Consider the following 16,274-nt stretch of genomic DNA (forward strand, 5'->3'; position numbering starts at 1 on the left):
CACACTGCCTCCGGCCTCATGCTGCTGTACACAGTATACACAGTATATAGTATATACACACACTGCCTCCACCCTCATGCTGCTGTACACAGTATACAGTATATAGTATATACACACACTGCCTCCACCCTCATGCTGCTGTACACAGTATACACAGTATATAGTATATACACACACTGCCTCCGCCCTCATGCTGCTGTACACAGTATACACAGTATATAGTATATACACACACTGCCTCCACCCTCATGCTGCTGTACACAGTATATAGTATATAGTATATACACACACTGCCTCCGTCCTCATGCTGCTGTACACAGTATATAGTATATAGTATATACACACACTGCCCCCGTCCTCATGCTGCTGTACACAGTATATACAGTATATAGTATATACACACACTGCCTCCGTCCTCATGCTGCTGTACACAGTATATACAGTATATAGTATATACACACACTGCCTCCGTCCTCATGCTGCTGTACACAGTATATAGTATATACACACACTGCCTCCGGCCTCATGCTGTCGCCGCCGCTGCAGTTACACGGGTCTCCAGGAGAGGGCGCAGGATAACAAATTACTGACTGACTTATTTCCATGGAAACGGTGGGGAAAAGCTGCTCTTTTGATTGGGCTAGGAAAGAGCACGTGGTGACGTTGGGGGCGTGTCTGTTTCTGGAGACATGCTGTGAAGGCGGGAAGCGCGCGTTGGAGCGGAGATGTGGGAGCCGTACAGCGCGGTGTCGTGCGGCCTGGGCCGGGAGGAGGACGGCGGCGGCTTCCTGTCCCTGCAGGCGCTGCTCCTGTCCCAGGACACCCTGCCCTGCCGCCTGGAGAGCGGCCTCCCGCGCCTGGGCTTCCTGGAGAAAGGGGGCGACAGCGAGCACATCCCCGAGGTGACCCCGTAATGTATAGTGCTCCCCCTCACATCCCCGAGGTGACCCCGTAATGTATAGTGCTCCCCCTCACATCCCCGAGGTGACCCCGTAATGTATAGTGCTCCCCCTCACATCCCCGAGGTGACCCCGTAATGTATAGTCCCCCCCACATCCCCGAGGTGACCCCGTAATGTATAGTGCTCCCCCCCCACATCCCCGAGGTGACCCCGTAATGTATAGTGCTCCCCCCCCCACATCCCCGAGGTGACCCCGTAATGTATAGTGCTCCCCACATCCCCGAGGTGACCCCGTAATGTATAGTGCTCCCCCTCACATCCCTGAGGTGACCCCGTAATGTATAGTGCTCCCCCCCACATCCCCGAGGTGACCCCGTAATGTATAGTGCTCCCCCCCCCCACATCCCCGAGGTGACCCCGTAATGTATAGTGCTCCCCCCCCCCACATCCCCGAGGTGACCCCGTAATGTATAGTGCTCCCCCTCACATCCCCGAGGTGACCCCGTAATGTATAGTGCTCCCCCCCCACATCCCCGAGGTGACCCCGTAATGTATAGTGCTCCCCCCCCACATCCCCGAGGTGACCCCGTAATGTATAGTGCTCCCCCCCCCCACATCCCCGAGGTGACCCCGTAATGTATAGTGCTCCCCCTCACATCCCCGAGGTGACCCCGTAATGTATAGTGCTCCCCCCCACATCCCCGAGGTGACCCCGTAATGTATAGTGCTCCCCCCCACATCCCCGAGGTGACCCCGTAATGTATAGTGCTCCCCCCCCCACATCCCCGAGGTGACCCCGTAATGTATAGTGCTCCCCCCCACATCCCCGAGGTGACCCCGTAATGTATAGTGCTCCCCCCCCACATCCCCGAGGTGACCCCGTAATGTATAGTGCTCCCCCCCCACATCCCCGAGGTGACCCCGTAATGTATAGTGCTCCCCCCTCACATCCCTGAGGTGACCCCGTAATGTATAGTGCTCCCCCCCCACATCCCCGAGGTGACCCCGTAATGTATAGTGCTCCCCCCCCCCCCCACATCCCCGAGGTGACCCCGTAATGTATAGTGCCCCCCCCACATCCCCGAGGTGACCCCGTAATGTATAGTGCCCCCCCCACATCCCCGAGGTGACCCCGTAATGTATAGTGCTCCCCCTCACATCCCCGAGGTGACCCCGTAATGTATAGTGCCCCCCCCACATCCCCGAGGTGACCCCGTAATGTATAGTGCTCCCCCCCCCCACATCCCCGAGGTGACCCCGTAATGTATAGTGCTCCCCCTCACATCCCCGAGGTGACCCCGTAATGTATAGTGCTCCCCCTCACATCCCCGAGGTGACCCCGTAATGTATAGTGCCCCCCCCACATCCCCGAGGTGACCCCGTAATGTATAGTGCCCCCCCCACATCCCCGAGGTGACCCCGTAATGTATAGTGCCCCCCCCACATCCCCGAGGTGACCCCGTAATGTATAGTGCTCCCCCTCACATCCCCGAGGTGACCCCGTAATGTATAGTGCTCCCCCTCACATCCCCGAGGTGACCCCGTAATGTATAGTGCCCCCCCCACATCCCCGAGGTGACCCCGTAATGTATAGTGCTCCCCCCCACATCCCCGAGGTGACCCCGTAATGTATAGTGCTCCCCCCCCACATCCCCGAGGTGACCCCGTAATGTATAGTGCTCCCCCCCCACATCCCCGAGGTGACCCCGTAATGTATAGTGCTCCCCCTCACATCCCCGAGGTGACCCCGTAATGTATAGTGCTCCCCCTCACATCCCCGAGGTGACCCCGTAATGTATAGTGCTCCCCCTCACATCCCCGAGGTGACCCCGTAATGTATAGTGCTCCCCCTCACATCCCCGAGGTGACCCCGTAATGTATAGTGCTCCCCCTCACATCCCCGAGGTGACCCCGTAATGTATAGTGCCCCCCACATCCCCGAGGTGACCCCGTAATGTATAGTGCCCCCCACATCCCCGAGGTGACCCCGTAATGTATAGTGCTCCCCCTCACATCCCCGAGGTGACCTCGTAATGTATAGTACTCCCCCCCCACATCCCCGAGGTGACCCCGTAATGTATAGTGCTCCCCCACATCCCCGAGGTGACCCCGTAATGTATAGTGCCCCCCACATCCCCGAGGTGACCCCGTAATGTATAGTGCTCCCCCCCACATCCCCGAGGTGACCCCGTAATGTATAGTGCTCCCCCCCCCACATCCCCGAGGTGACCCCGTAATGTATAGTGCTCCCCCCCATATCCCCGAGGTGACCCCGTAATGTATAGTGCTCCCCCTCACATCCCTGAGGTGACCCCGTAATGTATAGTGCCCCCCACATCCCCGAGGTGACCCCGTAATGTATAGTGCTCCCCCCCCACATCCCCGAGGTGACCCCGTAATGTATAGTGCTCCCCCCCACATCCCCGAGGTGACCCCGTAATGTATAGTGCCCCCCACATCCCCGAGGTGACCCCGTAATGTATAGTGCTCCCCCCCCACATCCCCGAGGTGACCCCGTAATGTATAGTGCTCCCCCTCACATCCCCGAGGTGACCCCGTAATGTATAGTGCTCCCCCCCCCCACATCCCCGAGGTGACCCCGTAATGTGTAGTGCTCCCCCCCCACATCCCCGAGGTGACCCCGTAATGTGTAGTGCTCCCCCCCCACATCCCCGAGGTGACCCCGTAATGTATAGTGCTCCCCCTCACATCCCCGAGGTGACCCCGTAATGTATAGTACTCCCCCTCACATCCCCGAGGTGACCTCGTAATGTATAGTACTCCCCCTCACATCCCCGAGGTGACCCCGTAATGTATAGTGCCCCCCACATCCCCGAGGTGACCCCGTAATGTATAGTGCCCCCCACATCCCCGAGGTGACCCCGTAATGTATAGTGCCCCCCACATCCCCGAGGTGACCCCGTAATGTATAGTGCTCCCCCCCCACATCCCCGAGGTGACCCCGTAATGTGTAGTGCTCCCCCCCCCACATCCCCGAGGTGACCCCGTAATGTATAGTGCTCCCCCTCACATCCCTGAGGTGACCTCGTAATGTATAGTGCTCCCCCTCACATCCCCGAGGTGACCCCGTAATGTATAGTGCTCCCCCTCACATCCCTGAGGTGACCCCGTAATGTATAGTACCCCCCACATCCCCGAGGTGACCCCGTAATGTATAGTGCTCCCCCTCACATCCCTGAGGTGACCCCGTAATGTATAGTACTCCCCCTCACATCCCCGAGGTGACCCCGTAATGTATAGTACTCCCCCTCACATCCCCGAGGTGACCTCGTAATGTATAGTACTCCCCCTCACATCCCCGAGGTGACCCCGTAATGTATAGTACTCCCCCTCACATCCCCGAGGTGACCCCGTAATGTATAGTGCCCCCCACATCCCCGAGGTGACCCCGTAATGTATAGTGCTCCCCCTCACATCCCCGAGGTGACCCCGTAATGTATAGTACTCCCCCTCACATCCCCGAGGTGACCTCGTAATGTATAGTACTCCCCCTCACATCCCCGAGGTGACCCCGTAATGTATAGTGCCCCCCACATCCCCGAGGTGACCCCGTAATGTATAGTGCCCCCCACATCCCCGAGGTGACCCCGTAATGTATAGTGCCCCCCACATCCCCGAGGTGACCCCGTAATGTATAGTGCCCCCCACATCCCCGAGGTGACCCCGTAATGTATAGTGCTCCCCCCCACATCCCCGAGGTGACCCCGTAATGTATAGTGCTCCCCCTCACATCCCCGAGGTGACCCCGTAATGTATAGTACTCCCCCTCACATCCCCGAGGTGACCCCGTAATGTATAGTGCTCCCCCTCACATCCCCGAGGTGACCTCGTAATGTATAGTACTCCCCCTCACATCCCCGAGGTGACCCCGTAATGTATAGTGCTCCCCCCCCCACATCCCCGAGGTGACCCCGTAATGTATAGTGCCCCCCACATCCCCGAGGTGACCCCGTAATGTATAGTGCCCCCCCACATCCCCGAGGTGACCCCGTAATGTATAGTGCTCCCCCTCACATCCCTGAGGTGACCCCGTAATGTATAGTGCTCCCCCTCACATCCCCGAGGTGACCCCGTAATGTATAGTGCTCCCCCTCACATCCCCGAGGTGACCCCGTAATGTATAGTGCTCCCCCCCCACATCCCCGAGGTGACCCCGTAATGTATAGTGCTCCCCCTCACATCCCCGAGGTGACCCCGTAATGTATAGTGCTCCCCCCCCACATCCCCGAGGTGACCCCGTAATGTATAGTGCTCCCCCTCACATCCCTGAGGTGACCTCGTAATGTATAGTGCTCCCCCTCACATCCCCGAGGTGACCCCGTAATGTATAGTGCTCCCCCTCACATCCCTGAGGTGACCCCGTAATGTATAGTACCCCCCACATCCCCGAGGTGACCCCGTAATGTATAGTACTCCCCCTCACATCCCTGAGGTGACCCCGTAATGTATAGTACTCCCCCTCACATCCCCGAGGTGACCCCGTAATGTATAGTACTCCCCCTCACATCCCCGAGGTGACCTCGTAATGTATAGTACTCCCCCTCACATCCCCGAGGTGACCCCGTAATGTATAGTGCCCCCCACATCCCCGAGGTGACCCCGTAATGTATAGTGCCCCCCACATCCCCGAGGTGACCCCGTAATGTATAGTGCCCCCCACATCCCCGAGGTGACCCCGTAATGTATAGTGCTCCCCCCCACATCCCCGAGGTGACCCCGTAATGTATAGTGCTCCCCCTCACATCCCCGAGGTGACCCCGTAATGTATAGTACTCCCCCTCACATCCCCGAGGTGACCCCGTAATGTATAGTACTCCCCCTCACATCCCCGAGGTGACCTCGTAATGTATAGTACTCCCCCTCACATCCCCGAGGTGACCCCGTAATGTATAGTGCCCCCCACATCCCCGAGGTGACCCCGTAATGTATAGTGCCCCCCACATCCCCGAGGTGACCCCGTAATGTATAGTGCCCCCCCACATCCCCGAGGTGACCCCGTAATGTATAGTGCTCCCCCTCACATCCCTGAGGTGACCCCGTAATGTATAGTGCTCCCCCTCACATCCCTGAGGTGACCCCGTAATGTATAGTGCTCCCCCCCCACATCCCCGAGGTGACCCCGTAATGTATAGTGCTCCCCCCCCCCCACATCCCCGAGGTGACCCCGTAATGTATAGTGCTCCCCCTCACATCCCTGAGGTGACCCCGTAATGTATAGTGCTCCCCCCCCACATCCCCGAGGTGACCCCGTAATGTATAGTGCTCCCCCCCCCACATCCCCGAGGTGACCCCGTAATGTATAGTGCCCCCCACATCCCTGAGGTGACCCCGTAATGTATAGTGCTCCCCCCCACATCCCCGAGGTGACCCCGTAATGTATAGTGCTCCCCCTCACATCCCCGAGGTGACCCCGTAATGTATAGTGCTCCCCCCCCACATCCCCGAGGTGACCCCGTAATGTATAGTGCCCCCCACATCCCTGAGGTGACCCCGTAATGTATAGTGCTCCCCCCCCACATCCCCGAGGTGACCCCGTAATGTATAGTGCCCCCCACATCCCCGAGGTGACCCCGTAATGTATAGTGCTCCCCCTCACATCCCTGAGGTGACCCCGTAATGTATAGTGCTCCCCCCCCACATCCCTGAGGTGACCCCGTAATGTATAGTGCTCCCCCTCACATCCCTGAGGTGACCCCGTAATGTATAGTGCTCCCCCTCACATCCCCGAGGTGACCCCGTAATGTATAGTGCTCCCCCCCCCACATCCCCGAGGTGACCCCGTAATGTATAGTGCTCCCCCCCCACATCCCTGAGGTGACCCCGTAATGTATAGTGCTCCCCCTCACATCCCTGAGGTGACCCCGTAATGTATAGTGCTCCCCCTCACATCCCCGAGGTGACCCCGTAATGTATAGTGCTCCCCCCCCCACATCCCCGAGGTGACCCCGTAATGTATAGTGCCCCCCACATCCCCGAGGTGACCCCGTAATGTATAGTGCCCCCCACATCCCCGAGGTGACCCCGTAATGTATAGTGCCCCCCACATCCCCGAGGTGACCCCGTAATGTATAGTGCTCCCCCCCACATCCCCGAGGTGACCCCGTAATGTATAGTGCTCCCCCCCACATCCCCGAGGTGACCCCGTAATGTATAGTGCTCCCCCCCACATCCCCGAGGTGACCCCGTAATGTATAGTGCTCCCCCCCCACATCCCTGAGGTGACCCCGTAATGTATAGTGCTCCCCCCCCCACATCCCCGAGGTGACCCCGTAATGTATAGTGCTCCCCCTCACATCCCCGAGGTGACCCCGTAATGTATAGTGCTCCCCCTCACATCCCCGAGGTGACCCCGTAATGTATAGTGCTCCCCCCCCCACATCCCCGAGGTGACCCCGTAATGTATAGTGCCCCCCACATCCCTGAGGTGACCCCGTAATGTATAGTGCTCCCCCCCCACATCCCCGAGGTGACCCCGTAATGTATAGTGCCCCCCACATCCCCGAGGTGACCCCGTAATGTATAGTGCTCCCCCTCACATCCCTGAGGTGACCCCGTAATGTATAGTGCTCCCCCCCACATCCCCGAGGTGACCCCGTAATGTATAGTGCTCCCCCCCCCACATCCCTGAGGTGACCCCGTAATGTATAGTGCTCCCCCTCACATCCCTGAGGTGACCCCGTAATGTATAGTGCTCCCCCCCCCACATCCCTGAGGTGACCCCGTAATGTATAGTGCTCCCCCTCACATCCCTGAGGTGACCCCGTAATGTATAGTGCTCCCCCCCCACATCCCCGAGGTGACCCCGTAATGTATAGTGCCCCCCACATCCCCGAGGTGACCCCGTAATGTATAGTGCCCCCCACATCCCCGAGGTGACCCCGTAATGTATAGTGCTCCCCCCCACATCCCCGAGGTGACCCCGTAATGTATAGTGCTCCCCCCCACATCCCCGAGGTGACCCCGTAATGTATAGTGCTCCCCCCCCCCCACATCCCCGAGGTGACCCCGTAATGTATAGTGCTCCCCTCATCCCCGAGGTGACCCCATAATGTATAGTGCTCCCCCTCACATCCCCGAGGTGACCCCGTAATGTATAGTGCCCCCACATCCCCGAGGTGACCCCGTAATGTATAGTGCCCCCCACATCCCCGAGGTGACCCCGTAATGTATAGTGCTCCCCCCCCACATCCCCGAGGTGACCCCGTAATGTATAGTGCTCCCCCCCCACATCCCCGAGGTGACCCCGTAATGTATAGTGCTCCCCCTCACATCCCTGAGGTGACCCCATAATGTATAGTGCCCCCCACATCCCCGAGGTGACCCCGTAATGTATAGAGCCCCCCCACATCCCCGAGGAGATCCCATAATGTATAGTGCTCCCCCTCACATCCCCGAGGTGATCCCGTAATGTATAGTGCTCCCCCTCACATCCCCGAGGTGATCCCGTAATGTATAGTGCTCCCCCTCACATCCCCGAGGTGATCCCGTAATGTATAGTGCTCCCCCTCACATCCCCGAGGTGACCTCGTAATGTATAGTACTCCCCCTCACATCCCCGAGGTGACCCAGTAATGTATAGTGCTCCCCCTCACATCCCCGAGGTGACCCCGTAATGTATAGTGCCCCCCACATCCCCGAGGTGACCCCGTAATGTATAGTGCCCCCCACATCCCCGAGGTGACCCCGTAATGTATAGTGCTCCCCCTCACATCCCCGAGGTGACCCCGTAATGTATAGTGCTCCCCCTCACATCCCCGAGGTGACCCCGTAATGTATAGTGCTCCCCCTCACATCCCCGAGGTGACCCCGTAATGTATAGTGCTCCCCCTCACATCCCCGAGGTGACCCCGTAATGTATAGTGCTCCCCCTCACATCCCCGAGGTGACCCCGTAATATATAGTTGCTGGATAGTTCCATGTGTTCTGTGGTATTGGGGGGGGGGGGGGGGTCACTGGTTGTTGCCATGCTAACTGAGGTGGTCTCACTGTTGCTGTGGTCTGGAGCTGTCCGTATCTGCAGGAACCTTCTATTGTGTGGTGCGTTCTCTCATCAAGCCTGATGTGCTCCCTGATTTTACGTGGTGCTGCCCCTTCCCCTGTAGATCTGCGGTGGTTACGTGGTGCTGCCCCTTCCCCTGTAGATCTGCGGTGATTACGTGGTGCTGCCCCTTCCCCTGTAGATCCTGCGGTGGTTACGTGGTGCTGCCCCTTCCCCTGTAGATCCTGCGGTGGTTACGTGGTGCTTCCCCTTCCCCTGTAGATCCTGCGGTGTTTACGTGGTGCTGCCTCTTCCCCTGTAGATCCTGTGGTGGTTACGTGGTGCTGCCTTCCCCTGTAGATCCTGCGGTGGTTACGTGGTGCTGCCCCTTCCCCTGTAGGTCTGCGGTGGTTACGTGGTGCTGCCCTTTCCCCTGTAGATCCTGCGGTGGTTACGTGGTGCTGCCCCTTCCCCTGTAGATCCTGCGGTGGTTACGTGGTGCTGCCTCTTCCCCTGTAGATCTGCGGTGATTACGTGGTGCTGCCCTTTCCCCTGTAGATCCTGCGGTGGTTACGTGGTGCTGCCCCTTCCCCTGTAGATCCTGCGGTGGTTACGTGGTGCTGCCCCTTCCCCTGTAGATCCTGCGGTGGTTACGTGGTGCTGCCCCTTCCCCTGTAGATCCTGCGGTGGTTACGTGGTGCTGCCCCTTCCCCTGTAGATCTGCGGTGGTTACGTGGTGCTGCCCCTTCCCCTGTAGATCCTGCGGTGGTTACGTGGTGCTGCCCCTTCCCCTGTAGATCCTGCGGTGGTTACGTGGTGCTGCCCCTTCCCCTGTAGATCCTGCGGTGGTTACGTGGTGCTGCCCCTTCCCCTGTAGATCTGTGGTGATTACGTGGTGCTGCCCCTTCCCCTGTATTTCTGTGGTGGTTACGTGGTGCTGCCCTTTCCCCTGTAGATCCTGCGGTGGTTACGTGGTGCTGCCTTCCCCTGTAGATCCTGCGGTGATTACGTGGTGCTGCCCCTTCCCCTGTAGGTCTGCGGTGGTTACGTGGTGCTGCCCTTTCCACTGTAGATCCTGCGGTGGTTACGTGGTGCTGCCCCTTCCCCTGTAGATCCTGCGGTGGTTACGTGGTGCTGCCCTTTCCCCTGTAGATCTGCGGTGGTTACGTGGTGCTGCCCCTTCCCCTGTAGATCCTGCGGTGGTTACGTGGTGCTGCCCCTTCCCCTGTAGATCCTGCGGTGGTTACGTGGTGCTGCCCCTTCCCCTGTAGATCCTGCGGTGGTTACGTGGTGCTGCCCCTTCCCCTGTAGATCCTGCGGTGGTTACGTGGTGCTGCCTTCTCCTGTAGATCCTGCGGTGGTTACGTGGTGCTGCCTTCTCCTGTAGATCCTGCGGTGTTTACGTGGTGCTGCCCTTTCCCCTGTAGATCCTGCGGTGGTTACGTGGTGCTGCCCTTTCCCCTGTAGATCCTGCGGTGGTTACGTGGTGCTGCCCTTTCCCCTGTAGATCCTGCGGTGGTTACGTGGTGCTGCCTTCTCCTGTAGATCCTGCGGTGGTTACGTGGTGCTGCCTTCTCCTGTAGATCCTGCGGTGTTTACGTGGTGCTGCCCTTTCCCCTGTAGATCCTGCGGTGGTTACGTGGTGCTGCCCTTTCCCCTGTAGATCCTGCGGTGGTTACGTGGTGCTGCCTTCTCCTGTAGATCCTGCGGTGTTTACGTGGTGCTGCCCTTTCCCCTGTAGATCCTGCGGTGGTTACGTGGTGCTGCCCCTTCCCCTGTAGATCCTGCGGTGGTTACGTGGTGCTGCCCCTTCCCCTGTAGATCCTGCGGTGGTTACGTGGTGCTGCCCTTTCCCCTGTAGATCCTGCGGTGGTTACGTGGTGCTGCCCTTTCCCCTGTAGATCCTGCGGTGGTTACGTGGTGCTGCCCCTTCCCCTGTAGGTCTGCGGTGGTTACGTGGTGCTGCCCCTTCCCCTGTAGGTCTGCGGTGGTTACGTGGTGCTGCCCCTTCCCTGTAGATCCTGCGGTGGTTACGTGGTGCTGCCCTTTCCCCTGTAGATCCTGCGGTGGTTACGTGGTGCTGCCCCTTCCCCTGTAGGTCTGCGGTGGTTACGTGGTGCTGCCCCTTCCCCTGTAGATCCTGCGGTGGTTACGTGGTGCTGCCCCTTCCCCTGTAGATCCTGCGGTGGTTACGTGGTGCTGCCCCTTCCCCTGTAGGTCTGCGGTGGTTACGTGGTGCTGCCCCTTCCCCTGTAGATCCTGCGGTGGTTACGTGGTGCTGCCCCTTCCCCTGTAGATCCTGCGGTGGTTACGTGGTGCTGCCCCTTCCCCTGTAGATCCTGCGGTGGTTACGTGGTGCTGCCTTCTCCTGTAGATCCTGCGGTGGTTACGTGGTGCTGCCTTCTCCTGTAGATCCTGCGGTGTTTACGTGGTGCTGCCCTTTCCCCTGTAGATCCTGCGGTGGTTACGTGGTGCTGCCCCTTCCCCTGTAGATCCTGCGGTGGTTACGTGGTGCTGCCCCTTCCCCTGTAGATCCTGCGGTGGTTACGTGGTGCTGCCCCTTCCCCTGTAGATCCTGCGGTGGTTACGTGGTGCTGCCTTCTCCTGTAGATCCTGCGGTGGTTACGTGGTGCTGCCTTCTCCTGTAGATCCTGCGGTGTTTACGTGGTGCTGCCCTTTCCCCTGTAGATCCTGCGGTGGTTACGTGGTGCTGCCCTTTCCCCTGTAGATCCTGCGGTGGTTACGTGGTGCTGCCTTCTCCTGTAGATCCTGCGGTGGTTACGTGGTGCTGCCTTCTCCTGTAGATCCTGCGGTGTTTACGTGGTGCTGCCCTTTCCCCTGTAGATCCTGCGGTGGTTACGTGGTGCTGCCCTTTCCCCTGTAGATCCTGCGGTGGTTACGTGGTGCTGCCTTCTCCTGTAGATCCTGCGGTGTTTACGTGGTGCTGCCCTTTCCCCTGTAGATCCTGCGGTGGTTACGTGGTGCTGCCCCTTCCCCTGTAGATCCTGCGGTGGTTACGTGGTGCTGCCCCTTCCCCTGTAGATCCTGCGGTGGTTACGTGGTGCTGCCCTTTCCCCTGTAGATCCTGCGGTGGTTACGTGGTGCTGCCCTTTCCCCTGTAGATCCTGTGGTGGTTACGTGGTGCTGCCCCTTCCCCTGTAGGTCTGCGGTGGTTACGTGGTGCTGCCCCTTCCCCTGTAGATCCTGCGGTGGTTACGTGGTGCTGCCCTTTCCCCTGTAGATCCTGCGGTGGTTACGTGGTGCTGCCCCTTCCCCTGTAGGTCTGCGGTGGTTACGTGGTGCTGCCCCTTCCCCTGTAGATCCTGCGGTGGTTACGTGGTGCTGCCCCTTCCCCTGTAGATCCTGCGGTGGTTACGTGGTGCTGCCCCTTCCCCTGTAGGTCTGCGGTGGTTACGTGGTGCTGCCCCTTCCCCTGTAGATCCTGCGGTGGTTACGTGGTGCTGCCCCTTCCCCTGTAGATCCTGCGGTGGTTACGTGGTGCTGCCCCTTCCCCTGTAGATCCTGCGGTGGTTACGTGGTGCTGCCTTCTCCTGTAGATCCTGCGGTGGTTACGTGGTGCTGCCTTCTCCTGTAGATCCTGCGGTGTTTACGTGATGCTGCCCCTTCCCCTGTAGATCTGCAGTTGTCGCCCTCGGGCAGCCTGACCACCATCTCTGCCCTTTATGAGCTGCACAATCTGGGCTCCGCTGTAACGGCCCGTTCTCTTGAGCAGGGCACCAGGATGGAGCTGCCGCTGTGGCTGGTGAAGGGTCTGTATGACAATAAGCGGAGGATCGTCTCTGTGGAGCTCCCGAAGACGTATCGTGAGGGCTGGCGCACGGTGTTCTGCGCTGACGCCAATGTGGTGGACCTGCACAAGATGGGGCCGCATTATTACGGCTTTGGCTTCCAGCTGCTGAGTTTCCAGAGTCCGGAGAATACAGAGATTGCTCGGACCATATTGCAGGTACGGGGCTGGGGCATTAGGTCTGTACCCGCGGTGTCATCCGGGGGGTGCACCCACCTTCTTCTGTGCCTGCTTTCAGTGCAGTCGTGCCCTCTGTTTGGCTTGTGGAGGTTTTGGGATTGAAGGTGCTTCCTGCCTGCCCTCCTGCTTCCCTGCCCGCCGTGGAGCGCGTCTCGCTTGCCTGCCCGCCGTGGAGCGCGTCTCGCTTGCCTGCCCGCCGTGGAGCGCGTCTCGCTTGCCTGCCCGCCGTGGAGCGCGTCTCGCTTGCCTGCCCGCCGTGGAGCGCGTCTCGCTTGCCTGCCCGCCGTGGAGCGCGTCTCGCTTGCCTGCCCGCCGTGGAGCGCGTCTCGCTTGCCTGCCCGCCGTGGAGCGCGTCTCGCTTGCCTGCCCGCCGTGGAGCGCGTCTCGCTTGCCTGCCCGCCGTGGAGCGCGTCTCGCTTGCCTGCCCGCCGTGGAGCGCGTCTCGCTTGCCTGCCCGCCGTGGAGCGCATCTCGCTTGCCTGCCCGCCGTGGAGCGCGGCTCGCCTGCCTGCCCGCCGTGGAGCGCGGCTCGCCTGCCTGCCCACTGTTTGTTCTTATTCTGCTTCCTGCTTTTGTCTTCCAGACTTTCATTGGTCGTTTTCGGCGCATTATGGACTCTTCCCAGAATGCTTACAATGAGGACACGTCCGCCCTGGTGGCGCGGCTGGATGAGCTGGAGAGGGGCTTGTTCCGGACTGGGCAGAGGGGCTTGAATGCTTTTCAGAACTGGGAGCGAGGGACGGCTTCTCAGATCACCGCCTCCAGTCTGGTGCAGAGTTACAAGAAGAGGAAGTTTAATGAGACTTCTACGTGACGGAGCGGGCGTGGGCAGAGAGGATTGGGGGTGGGGGGATAGCAGAGGGTGGGGAATAGGGGGTTGGTAGGGGCTGGTTATCTTCCTGAATGATACTTTGCTTAATCTGTGGTAGAAGGGCTCGTCTATCCGTGCTGTGCGGTATAAAGGATTGATAACATGGCTCCTCAGTCTGCAGCCTCCTGACGTCATTGGTGTTGAACGTTTCTGGTGGTTCTCGGCACGCCAGTGTGTCGGGGTGTCGTCGTCACGTCCTCACATCTCGGCACGCCAGTGTGTCGGGGGGGGGCGTCGTCACGTCCTCACATCTCAGCACGCCAGTGTGGCGGGGGGGCGTCGTCACGTCCTCACATCTCGGCACGCCAGTGTGGCGGGGGGGCGTCGTCACGTCCTCACATCTCGGCACGCCAGTGTGGCGGGGGGGCGTCGTCACGTCCTCACATCTCGGCACGCCAGTGTGGCGGGGGGGCGTCGTCACGTCCTCACATCTCGTCACGCCAGTGTGTCGGGGTGTCGTCGTCACGTCCTCACATCTCGGCACGCCAGTGTGTCGGGGTGTCGTCGTCACGTCCTCACATCTTGGCACGCCAGTGTGGCGGGGGGGCGTCGTCACGTCCTCACATCTCGGCACGCCAGTGTGTCGGGGTGTCGTCGTCACGTCCTCACATCTTGGCACGCCAGTGTGGCGGGGGGGCGTCGTCACGTCCTCACATCTCGGCACGCCAGTGGAGCTGCACTTGCCAGAGTTAATGTCTCCTCTCCCCCTGTCCTGCACTTAAAGCAGGCTTTACACGCTGCAATATATCTTACGATGTGTCGGCGGGGTCACGTCGTAAGTGACGCACATCTGGCATCGTAAGTTATATTGTAGTGTGTGACAGCGACGTGCAATTGCGAACGAATGAAAAACGTTCATTGCACGCACGTCATTCAATTGCTAAAAATTGAACGTGCGGGTTTCAATATCCCCGAGGTAGCACACATCGCTGTGTGTGACACCCCGGGAACGATGAACAGATCTTACCTGTGTCCCGCGGCTCCCGCCAGCAATGCGGAAGGAAGGAGGTGGGCGGGATGTTTACATCCCGCTCATCTCCGCCCCTCTGCTTCTATTGGCTGGCTGCCGCGTGACGTCGCTGTGATGCCGAACGTCCTCCCACTCCAGGAAGTGGATGTTCGCCGCCCACATCGAGGTCGTATGGACGGGTAAGTACATGTGACAGCAAATAGTCGTTTGTGCGACACTGTGAACAAATTGAACGTACCGCACATACGATGGGGGCGGTGACGATCACATACGATATCGTATGCTTAATCTTAACTTGTAAAGCAGGATTTACTCTTTTGTAGGCTGTAAAGTGATAAATCTCATTCCCGACACAACACACTGCCCCCACTCATCAAACACTAGGGGGGGTGAGTCCCACAATACACACTGGTGTCTGACCACCGGGTCACACACTCTGTACAGCATACCAGGGCCACGTTTAATGAAGTATTAAGGTCTGATCTAAAAATACAGCGCTTACAATAACAAGGTATAAAAGATAAGAACAACACAAACACGCAGAACAATGATAAAACAACAAGGAATAGCAGGAATGCCCGCCTCTCCTGCGGGGCCGCTGACGACAAAACATGAAAGATGGAGGACGCTCCACCACCAGTGTGAAGAGACGACAGAGCAACAGGAAAGGTAGAGGATGCAGACCACAGAGCAACAGGAAAGGTGGAGGATGCAGACCACAGAGCAACATGAAAGATGGAGGACGCTCCACCACCAGTGTGAGCAGAGCACAAAGCAACAGGAAAGGTAGAGGATAGAGGATGCAGACCACAGAGCAACAGGAAAGGTGGAGGACGCTCCATCACCAGTGTGAGCAGACAGAGCAACAGGAAAGGTAGAGGATGCAGACCACAGAGCAACAGGAAAGGTGGAGGATGCAAACCACAGAGCAACAGGAAAGATGGAGGACGCTCCACCACCAGTGTGAGCAGAGCACAAAGCAACAGGAAAGGTGGAGGATGCAGACCACAGAGCAACAGGAAAGGTGGAGGACGCTCCATCACCAGTGTGAACAGACAGAGCAACAGGAAAGGTAGAGGATGCAGACCACAGAGCAACAGGAAAGGTGGAGGACGCTCCATCACCAGTGTGAGCAGAGCACAAAGCAACAGGAAAGGTAGAGGATGCAGACCACAGAGCAACAGGAAAGGTGGAGGACGCTCCATCACCAGTGTGAGCAGACAGAGCAACAGGAAAGGTGGAGGACGCTCCACCACCAATGTGAGCAGACAGAGCAACAGGAAAGGTGGAGGACGCTCCATCACCAGTGTGAACAGAGCACAAAGCAACAGGAAAGGTGGAGGACGCTCCATCACCAGTGTGAGCAGAGCACAAAGCAACAGGAAAGGTAGAGGATGCAGACCACAGAGCAACAGGAAAGGTGGAGGACGCTCCATCACCAGTGTGAGCAGACAGAGCAACAGGAAAGGTGGAGGACGCTCCACCACCAGTGTGAGCAGAGCACAAAGCAACAGGAAAGGTGGAGGACGCTCCACCACCAGTGTG

General features: G+C 58.9%; 2 protein-coding genes across 2 annotated transcripts in view; one reads left to right on the forward strand and one right to left on the reverse strand.

The window, feature by feature from the left end:
• PRSS54 (serine protease 54) overlaps positions 1-578 on the reverse strand; it is a 151,558-nt gene extending 150,980 nt beyond the window's left edge. The window contains exon 1 of the mRNA XM_075333547.1: positions 511-578. Coding sequence (XP_075189662.1) covers positions 511-527 — 17 coding nt within the window. The 5' untranslated portion in view covers positions 528-578. The remainder of the gene's footprint in view (positions 1-510) is intronic.
• Positions 579-671: 93 nt separating this feature from the next.
• On the forward strand, positions 672-13,747 carry GINS3 (GINS complex subunit 3). The gene is made up of 3 exons (XM_075333549.1): positions 672-902; positions 12,634-12,867; positions 13,472-13,747. The coding sequence occupies exons 1-3, from the start codon at positions 726-728 to the stop codon at positions 13,700-13,702; spliced, it is 642 nt and encodes a 213-aa protein (XP_075189664.1). The 5' UTR covers positions 672-725; the 3' UTR covers positions 13,703-13,747.
• Positions 13,748-16,274: the final 2,527 nt, after the last annotated feature.

The sequence above is a fragment of the Anomaloglossus baeobatrachus genome, unplaced genomic scaffold (assembly GCF_048569485.1).
Source record: "Anomaloglossus baeobatrachus isolate aAnoBae1 unplaced genomic scaffold, aAnoBae1.hap1 Scaffold_86, whole genome shotgun sequence".
Taxonomy (NCBI): Eukaryota; Metazoa; Chordata; class Amphibia; order Anura; family Aromobatidae; genus Anomaloglossus; species Anomaloglossus baeobatrachus.

Excerpts from the sequence above, each read along its gene's own strand:
- GINS3 (XM_075333549.1), top strand. The coding sequence starts at position 726 with ATGTGGGAGCCGTACAGCGCGGTGTCGTGCGGCCTGGGCCGGGAGGAG. Across the intron at positions 903-12,633 it reads ACAGCGAGCACATCCCCGAG|GGCACCAGGATGGAGCTGCC; the intron begins GTGACCCCGTAA and ends TCTCTTGAGCAG. Across the intron at positions 12,868-13,471 it reads TTGCTCGGACCATATTGCAG|ACTTTCATTGGTCGTTTTCG; the intron begins GTACGGGGCTGG and ends TTTGTCTTCCAG.